This window comes from Penaeus japonicus, unplaced genomic scaffold (genome assembly GCF_977035675.1).
Source record: "Penaeus japonicus unplaced genomic scaffold, GWHDUDI00000001_assembly GWHDUDI00000026, whole genome shotgun sequence".
NCBI classification, from domain to species: Eukaryota; Metazoa; Arthropoda; class Malacostraca; order Decapoda; family Penaeidae; genus Penaeus; species Penaeus japonicus.
Window position 1 is genome coordinate 25,036,350 of NW_028234428.1, and position 10,000 is coordinate 25,046,349.

The 10,000-nt window shown below is 36.1% G+C and overlaps 1 protein-coding gene across 2 annotated transcripts in view; it reads right to left on the reverse strand.

Moving 5' to 3' along the window:
• Positions 1-1,705: 1,705 nt before the first annotated feature.
• TBC1D23 (TBC1 domain family member 23) overlaps positions 1,706-10,000 on the reverse strand; it is a 14,298-nt gene continuing 6,003 nt past the window's right edge. The window contains exons 8-14 of one of the 2 annotated variants that reach the window (XM_086552177.1): positions 9,929-10,000; positions 9,648-9,734; positions 8,264-8,477; positions 7,738-7,934; positions 5,971-6,168; positions 2,741-2,891; positions 1,706-1,862 (exon numbers count right to left, since the gene is read on the reverse strand). The exon at positions 9,929-10,000 is cut by the window's right edge and continues 93 nt beyond it. In XM_086552177.1, the coding sequence (XP_086408303.1) occupies positions 1,726-1,862; positions 2,741-2,891; positions 5,971-6,168; positions 7,738-7,934; positions 8,264-8,477; positions 9,648-9,734; positions 9,929-10,000 (1,056 nt within the window). In that variant the 3' untranslated portion in view covers positions 1,706-1,725. The remainder of the gene's footprint in view (positions 1,863-2,740; positions 2,892-5,970; positions 6,169-7,737; positions 7,935-8,263; positions 8,478-9,647; positions 9,735-9,928) is intronic. The other variant, XM_086552178.1, reaches the window with a different exon arrangement.

The window sequence follows — 10,000 nt, forward strand, 5'->3', positions numbered from 1 at the left end:
TTCATATGAACAAAAAAAATAAAAGAGCATTCATATCATCTCTCCATATATTTAACATTCTTTAAATATCTATAAGCAGCACATTAAAATAGCAAATTAGATCACAGACAGACTTTTTTTTAACCATTTGGATATATTAATACATCTATTTTATTCATCCTTTCCTCACAAAATGCCTGTGACAAATAGAACATGACTCTCCTTGGCTTACAGTTCACCCATAGTTACTCAAGCACAAAACATTTACAATTTAACCGGAAAAAAATAAAATGAAATATGTCTAACTGCAATGTCTAACTAACTCTATAGGTCTTTTTCAATTTGTTCTCTAACAGTTTATTTCCCCCTTAAACAATATGTTTAAGTGGTTTATTTAATTCCATACCTAATTGAAAATAAAAGAGGTTGGGGACGGGGCAGGGGAAATAATCATACAAAAAAATATCATCAGCAAAAGACTATTTACACCGAAACAAAGAATCTCTCTCGACATCTGTAATCATTTACCCTTTGACGTGGTGGACCTACCAAGTGTCCCAACTGCCACGCAGACAGACGCAGGCAGACAGGCAGACACACAAGTTGAACAGGGATGGGGCCCAACCATGAGCAACAGACAGCGCTTACTGTTGCTGCTGTTGTGCTGCTGCTTCTGCATACTACGACTTGGCTGAGTCCATCTGTTTCATTATCTGTTCCTTAATAATCTTTGTAGCTTCGCTGGCCTTTGGGATGAGGAACCTGAGCCAAAGATGTTGTGTTATTATCATTAGTGTCTCAATACTGTCAGTGACTTAGAAGAGATATTTATATATTACTCGTATTCATAACTTTGAACATAAGTAATCAATTTACCAATATTAATTTGGTTTTTTATATGTATATGAGAAATGAAAATTGAAAAAAAAAAAAAAAAAAAAAACAAAAAAAAAAAAATATTTAAAAATAAACTAAAAATGTATATATTATTACAAAAAAAAAAACTTAAACTTAAACTTATGTGGTATGTGGTTCTATTTCTGTTTTCTGTAACTTCATCTTATCTTCCAATATACCAAATTTATATTCCAAGATCCCCTTCCCTTATAAAATATACGTATTAAAATCAAGTAAAATAGCAGGCTACAGAAGCTACCTTTTTATAAGAAGCTATTCTTAGTAACAAAAAAAATAAATTTAATTTGATTTTTTTACTTTTCGGACCCAGAAGAGAACCGAGACTCTGACTCCATAACCTCTGTCCATACCTCTCCTTCGTGATTGGTTGTGAGGTGATGGGTGTGGTTGTCACTTCTTTTGTGTCTGTTCTTGATGGTGGTCTTGCCTTGGATGCCGGCATGGATGGAGCCCGACGGTTCTTGGTTTCGGATTCACGGATGACGAACAGGAGTGTATCCGTAAGCAGTTCGTAAGGAGAATGGTGAAATACAGGGAATATGGACTAGGATGATATAACCAAATGTGCTTTGCACAGCAAACAAACAAAATTATTATGCTTTGTTATTTTGGTTTACACCTTAACTTTTACTTTTATACACTTTTTACTGCACAACTTTTTACCAACTACACTAACTCTCTCTTTTCCTTCTTTTCCTCTCTCTCTTCTTTCTTTTGTCTTACTTTCTTATGTCTTTTTTATTTTAACAAACTCTCTCAGTCTTACTTCTGTTTAGTAATAACTATAAAAAAGAAAAAAAGAAAGAAAAGGTAAAAATCCTTATAGTCTTACCACTTGTACATGTACCCATTTTCTTTGACCTGATGACATGCAAATGAGGTTATGACATCTGGTTTCTTCAGCCACTGAGATACTTTGACTACTTCCAGGCGGTCATTTTCTCTGCCATCAGCACCACCGCCTCCTACATTGGTAATGAAAAAAGGGGAATAAGCATACAATTGCAATTACATTATAGGTTGTGCACTTCTTGTGGAACACAGTTTATTAGTTATTAATCTTTCCAGGACAGGCCACATCTTAAGATGTTCAACATGGTATGATATAAAAGTCTATATGTGATACTAATTAGCATTTAGCATGGTAGGGCATTAAAAATGAAGGAATAAATAGCTTGTAATTTTAACAAAAGGAAAAATGCATTAAAGAGGTGATCTGACCCCATGAAACATTCCCAAGGTGGAGGGGCACAAATGCTCTTTTCTAGATCTCATGCAAATTTCTTTCATGTTTATAAAAAAATCAAGAAAGTCTTAAAATACTGGAATGTTTTAAAGACACTTATATTTTCACAAAAAAAATCTAACAGCACAAAAAATAGATATTTCAGATGTGCTGGTCTGGCCATCTTAACCCTTTCCCGACAGGGCACGTGCTAAGCGAAAACCCCTATGCCGGGCGATTGCAATATTGCATTGTAATCATCACACTGGCATGACGCCCCGGCATCTGGAATTTAGCTGTGTCACACGAGTGTGACGCACCGTCGTCATTGGGTTAAGACATGTTTTCTTTTTTTTTCTAGGCTTATGGTAATATTAGTATATTTTTGGTATAAATGCATTCTGATACTAATAAGCATTTAGTTATGTATAATCACACAACTGAAGGAATAGATAGCTAGTAATTTCAATGACAGCAAATACAGTATAAGAGTGCTATCACTCATCTATAATAACTGAACCCCGTTAATGAGACAAGTATTTCATTAAGAATTTATACAAATGACATATATTAAACCAAATAAAAAGACTTCAAATGCAATATCATCCAGTGTCTTACCATCTCCATCGTCATCTTCGATACTGAAGACGTCTCCTTGGTTGCGGTACAATTTGCCCCTGTCCTGTGCACTCACATGCCTGTCCACTGTCGTTCCATCACCATTGGGGTTTGTGATGTATTCAACTAATTTCTCCTTCATCTCCACAGACTGGCAAAGATAAAAATGAAAATGAATCTAGGAACATAACATCCATTTGTAGACACAGTTTCCTTGAGTACTTTATCAATATTGGTGACATCTAAGAGATTCTAATTACCAATACTAAAATGATCAAAGATTACATTATTCGTACATACTTTCACTCACACTTTCATACTTTCTCACACACACACACACTCACTCACTCTCTCACTCACTCACTCACTCACTCACTCACTCACTCACTCACTCACTCACTCACTCACTCACTCACTCACTCACTCACTCACTCACTCACTCACTCACTCACTCTCTCACTCACTCACTCACTCACTCACTCACTCACTCACTCACTCACTCACTCACTCACTCACTCACTCACTCACACACACACTCACTCACTCACTCACTCACTCACTCACTCACTCACTCACTCACTCACTCACTCACTCACACACACTCTCTCTCTCTCTCTCTCTCTCTCTCTCTCTCTCTCTCTCTCTCTCTCTCTCTCTCTCTCTCTCTCTCTCTCTGTACATACCATCAAGTATAAATCTTTCTACTTCTTTGCTGCATAAACTGTACTGATCTGTATCAAAATCATGCTATAATTTAGTATTAACTTTTTTTATACATGATGTTTAATCAAATGAAGTTCATAAATTTCAAAACAGAAATTACATGAACATTTGCTTTTACTCCTCACTGCAAAGGTAAACTACATGCACACATCACCATGCAGGATTCAGCTGTACATCAATCAAAATGATTTTCTTGTACCAAGATTATGATAATTATCCATTTTAAACTGTAATTACATTAGTGTTGTCTGTATTAATACACCAACATAAGGAGCCTAATGCTGTAGTATGAGGCTTTATAAAGTCAGCTAAAATTCAAACAAGCAAAATAAATAAATCAAATGAAACAAATCTAGACTAATGAACAAAAAAAAAAAAAAAAAAAAAAAAAAAGGATACTGAACAAAGTCAAAAGCAAACACTGACAATGGAGAGGGGACACCAATACAGAGATAAAACCAAACAAAACCTTAGCTGTTAAAGAGGCAAGAAATAATAATAATTAAGCAATGTAATTAACATTTTGCTCTACCATCTTACTCAAAATTGAGAAATTATGAAGGAGACATGATAAAAAAAAAAATACATACAGGAGGAGGAGGTGGAAGGGGAGGAGGAAGGGGAAGAGGAGAGGGGAGGGGGAGGAGGAGGGGTAGGAGAAGAGGGAGGAGGAGGAGGAGAGGAGGAGGAGGAGAGGAGGAGGAGGAGGAGGAGGAGGAGGAGGAGGAGGAGGAGGAGGAGGAGGAGAGGAGGAGGAGGAGGAGGAGGAGGAGGAGGAGGAGAGGAGGAGGAGGAGGAGAGGAGGAGGAGGAGGAGAGAGAGGAAGAGGAGGAGGGGAAGAGAGGAGGAGAGGAAGAGAGGAAGAGGAGGAGAGAGAGAAGGAGGAGGAAGGAAGAGAAAGGAGGAAGGGAGAAGAGGAGAGGAGGAGGAGGAGGAGGAGGAGGGGAGGAGGAGGAGAGGAGGAGGAGGAGGAGAGGAGGAGGGGGGGGGAGGAGGAGGAGGGAGGAGGAGGAGGAGGAGGAGGAGGAGGAGGAGGAGGAGGAGGAGGAGGAGGAGGAGGAGGAGCAGCAGCAGAAGGAGCAAAAGGAGGAGAAGGAGAAGGAGAAGGAGAAGGAAATAAAGGAGAAGGTGAAGGAGAAAAGGGAGAAGGAGAAGAAGGACAAGAATAAGGAAAATAAGAAAGAGAATAACAACATTAACATCAAAATCAATAAAAACAACAACAACAACAACAATAATAACAACAACAAAGAGAAGGAGGAGGAGGATCAAAGAAGAGAAGGGTCAAGGAAGTGGAGGAGGAAGGAGAAGATGAAGGAAAGAACTAAAGGGAGAAGCAAGGGGACGAAAAAAGATAGAGGGAGCAAGTAGAAGGAGAAAGGGGAAGCAAGAGATAGGGAGAAGGGAACAAAGTAAGGGGACAGGAGGAGGAGGAGGAAGCAACGGTTTCGGATTCCAACAGAAGTCTACGAGAAGATATCGGCTAATGAACAAATCTAACAATTTGTGTAGACTATGAATGCCACAGACAATGCCATTAACTCTTAAGCTAAAATGATTGTCAATAGTAGAATATTCTTAACCCATCCCCGACGGGGGAATTCTAGCCTTGAATGTCCAAATGCCGGGGCGTTCGAATTATTAGGCCTAAATCAATTGAATGGCTGGCACAATACTGTGCCGCCCGGCCACTGGGCTTTTGAATGCGCGGTACACATGCTGTACCACCCGTCCTGTGTGGGTTAAGGGTTGTTCTACCATACAATGATCAACCAGTATCCAAACAGTACCAATTAAGAGTAGCAGAACCACAAAATAAATAAAAGACAAGGGCATTCATTGTGATGTTTGTAGTTAGACATTTTTTGAAAAGAAAAAATAATTGTAAAGCACATAATATTAGTTCTATCAACTGTTTCTCACAGTTACAGAAGTCCCTGATTCATCTGCTCCTAAAGGCAGTTCACAAGTAATTTTCACTATCTCATTTTTTGACTACCTTTTGATAATCCACCTAGGTCTGCCAGGTATCCAAATTATTTTCACCATTAGTGTACACACATGTTAAGACAGCAGTTTCTAAAAGTATATTTCACTTCAAAAAAAACAAAAAAAAATATATATATATATATGGAAAAAAGCGGTGCCTTAATATCATAAAAAACTGCAACCTTAACATTTTAAACGGTTCACCCCTTTCTAAATAATACATTGATATGTTAAGAGTTACAAGACAAGACAGACAATGCACCAAGTTATTATTATACATATGAACATAAATACTTGAGTAAAATAAAAAAAAACAAAAGCAACAGTATTCTTCCATTACTGGCACTACCTTATGTCAAAGAAAAAAGGCAAACTTGCACAAGACATACAAAACACAAAGTAAAGAGACAGCAAAGAAAAAATACAAACAAAAAACTTTTTTTTTTTTTTAAAGGGGGAAATGCAGAGGATTTTTGCTTTGATTTATTGATCAGCAAACTTATATTCCAGCTTCACACCTGCCCAGAACTCGGACCTTCCTCCTGACAAGACTCCCCGCAAGTCTGTGCATTGCTTTGCTCTGGGTTCGACTCCTTCAACTTCACAGTACTGGCTGTGGACTTTGCAACAAAGCCGGAAAATTTCCCTCTAAGTTCTGAGTTGATACCAGGTTTACCAACAAATGAGGTAAGCTTCTCTACCACTGCTGGTGGTGACTGCATGGGTTCAGAGAAAAATCAGTCGTAGATACAATAAAAAATAACAATAAATTCATAAAGATAAAAGAGTTTTACTAGTGGAAGTTTTGGGATAAATGTGCATTTTCTAAATTTGCTAAGTCTCAGTTTCCTTCAACCATCATCTGTAATAATGTGAATTTGTCACTATTTTTGGATGCAAACCACTAAATCCACCTAGCTGCTTCTACTGACTGTTTGGATTACACTTTCACTTTCAAGCAACACTAACACAGAACCTGTATATACTAGTAATGTAACTCTATGTACTCTTTCGTTCCCTGCTATGTTAGACAAATCTGAGTAAATTATATGAACATCTATGAATAAAGGAATAAATACTTTGTATGTTCGAACACAAATTATAGATACGCTAAATTCTTAAAACTTCTAATTCCTAATAGATTAAATCAAGTCTTAGGCTGTATGAATTCATTAATTATATCAACATAATATGCATATAAAGAGAAAGAGAACCTGTGTATATGTGTGTGTGTGTGTGTATATAAATATATATATATATGTATATATATGTATGTGAGAGAATATATATATATATATATATATATATATATATATATATATATATATATATATATATATATATAATATATTATATATATATATGTGTATATATGTGTATATATGTGTATATATATATATATATATATATATATATATATATATATATATATATATATATATATATATATATATAATATAATATATATATATACATATATATATTATAATATATATATATATATATATATATATATATATATATAAATAATATATAATATATAATATATATATATTATATATATAATATATATATATATATATATATATATATATATATATATATATATATATCATCAGTGGGTAGTTTGTTACTACAACATCAGGTAAAACACACTCACAAAAAAAATAGTTTCCATTATAAAGACTTGAATGGATATAAGTATAACTATCTTCAGACAATATCAAACTCTACTCCACATTTTATCATCCTTATTATCTTTAATCCCTTTCTTTCCTTCAACATAATCAAATCAAGGAAAACATAGAAAGAAAAGCAGACAGAGATGGAGAAGGAACAAAGTACATTTTGTGACACAGCTAACATATCAAGTAATTTGCAAACATTAAAACAATATAAAGATCATAATAAATCTGGCAGAACATGTAACAAAATTAAATCATACCCATATAAAAATATAACATCATTCTGACCTGAGATATAATCAAAGTGCTGTTTCCTGTTGCAAATCATGCAGTGAAAATTTCTCTTAAACTATGAATAATATGAATTATATAAGGGGAATAATCTTGGAAAATATACACTGAAAAAATATGTACAAATTCATGACATAAGTAATTATGATGATGATAATGATGATATGATGATCACATTTACCTATGGACATCAATGCAGATACAGAAAGCTACTACTCATATACAGGCATACACATGAGCTACTATTCCCAGTTACAAATACCATGAAGTAAAAAATGAGCCCAAGCTGACAAGTCTAGAGATACTCACCCTCATCTTGAAGACTGACGACAGGGATGAAAACTTGTTCATGAGTGACGGCTGGGGTTTGGTGGTGATGGTAAAGTCTTCTTGGTCGGCAGGTTCTGAGGAGTGGGATTGGCTATCGGGCGCGCAGACCAAGCACCGTTTGGAGTCGTGGTCTGCCAAGCTCTCGTTGATGTTGTGGACAAGCAGGTCATGGATGGCTTTTGGGGAATGAATGATGGGGAAGAGTAATGTTTAGTCAGTTTGAATGAAGGGAGAGAAAATGTTTAGTCAGGCTTTCGTCTAGCTACAGAAGTGGACGGGGAATGCTGCCACTGGTCCTTGATAAGTTCTGTTAATTGTTTGTTTTAAGATAAGATTGCATCAGATACATTTGGTGACTGATATTGGTAGCATTAATAAATTCATATCTAAATAATTAGATAAAAGTTATGTCTATTTCTTTCTTTCCCTCTATCTTCTTTTCTTGCTTCCCCTGAATCCTGACCACCTAGTCATAAGGCATCACCTAAAACACACTATCCCTCACCATGGTATCCTCCCTTGGCCAGGCTGACATACTGGCTATTGCGCTGTAGGAAGGAAGCTACAACCATGTGCACGTACTGGTCCTCCTGTTCGCGCCCTGAGCCAATGAAACAGAGGTGTTGGCCACAGCCAGGGGTCTCCGAGGCTACGGCCTGACGCTGGGCCATAAAGAGGCCCTGGACGGCAGTTTGGAAGGATGCAGGGTGCTGGAGCATCTGGAAGTGGCATTAGCATTTCATAATATTGTCCTTTAGTTTCAGATGTGATTTGCTGGTCCTATAGAAATCAACAATACATAAAATTTAATAACACTTGTCTTCCAAAATTATGCCACAATAATTTTTTTATTTGAATTCAGAGAAATTTATCTGGGCTCTACAGGAATAGGCCTATTTTCAATGCTTCTTTATTAACTTGCATGTGACTATGAACTGTACATTTTTGGCAACAAAATTATGTATAAGAATAACCAGACTCTTTAAAGCAAAGGAAAGAGTATTTATGTAAATTTGATTCATTCAACACACAACAAAAAGACTTCAAAATACTTCTAAATCCATAAACCATGTTATATATGGAAATTATTGCAAATTGCTCAAAATTGTGACAATAATGATAATTAACAGTAATACCAATCAATTTAACCTATTCACACTGGCTAACATGAGATCACATCATCATATTTTTTCACAACAGAAAGGATGACGTACTATCACATCACGGACTTTCCCCATATTTACACATTGCACATTGTTACACTGGCATATAAGCATTGTAGTTTCATTTGTACATACACATTTTTCTTGACTTCCCAAAAGCTCTTCTATCACACTGTAGAATAGGGCTGGTGAAAATTGCTCAAAGAGGCCTAGCCTCGAGCCATGAGAAACTGTCAGTGAGAAGTTGAACGTGCTTTCTATATTACCGGCGGGAAGCTGTACATGCTTGCTATGTTGCTCCCAGGAAGCTCCACTTGCTGGCTATGCTAACTAGAAAACAATGACTTGGTGCAAGATCTTTCCCGTTTCATCTGTCTGGTGCAATGCTGTGATGCACCTCTAAGAGCCAATTTTAGCCGCCCAATACAACAGGGTGGTAGTGGGAGGTTTTCATATTTGTTTATATCATATTCACAAGTGAAGAAAAATGTGTCTATACAACTCCTATGAGTATTTACATATGTAAAGATTTAAAACATATTTTTTAAGGGAAAGATCAAGATGTGATAGGACATTATCAAACAGGAGTGAAATATTCCTATGACATATCACATCACCTGGTGCCAATGGGATAAAAAACAACTGTACACAAAGCTAGACTTAATGGAGTAATTTTTTGTACTGAAATTCATGGTACCCATAATGAATTTCCTGTTGAATACATACCAGGCTAGAGTCAAGGTGAAAGGCATTTGGGAGATGGCCGGCATTGTATTGGTCTGACGGCCGACAGTCTACCAAGAAGAATCGCACCTGATGAAGAATATCAATAAATATTAAATGTGTTGTCACTGAAAACAATTCCTATACTTCCATGCTACTAAACAAATAAATAAAATCAAAGTTACAACAAATCTTCAAAAACAAAAAATACATATACTCAAACTTTGCAAATCATATAAATTTCTTGAAAAAAACTAATGGGGAGAAAGAAATAAAAAAGTTACCTGTTCAATGTCGTCACCAGCTACTTGCAACATATCACAAGTGTCGATGATCTCCTCAGCACTGACTGGTAA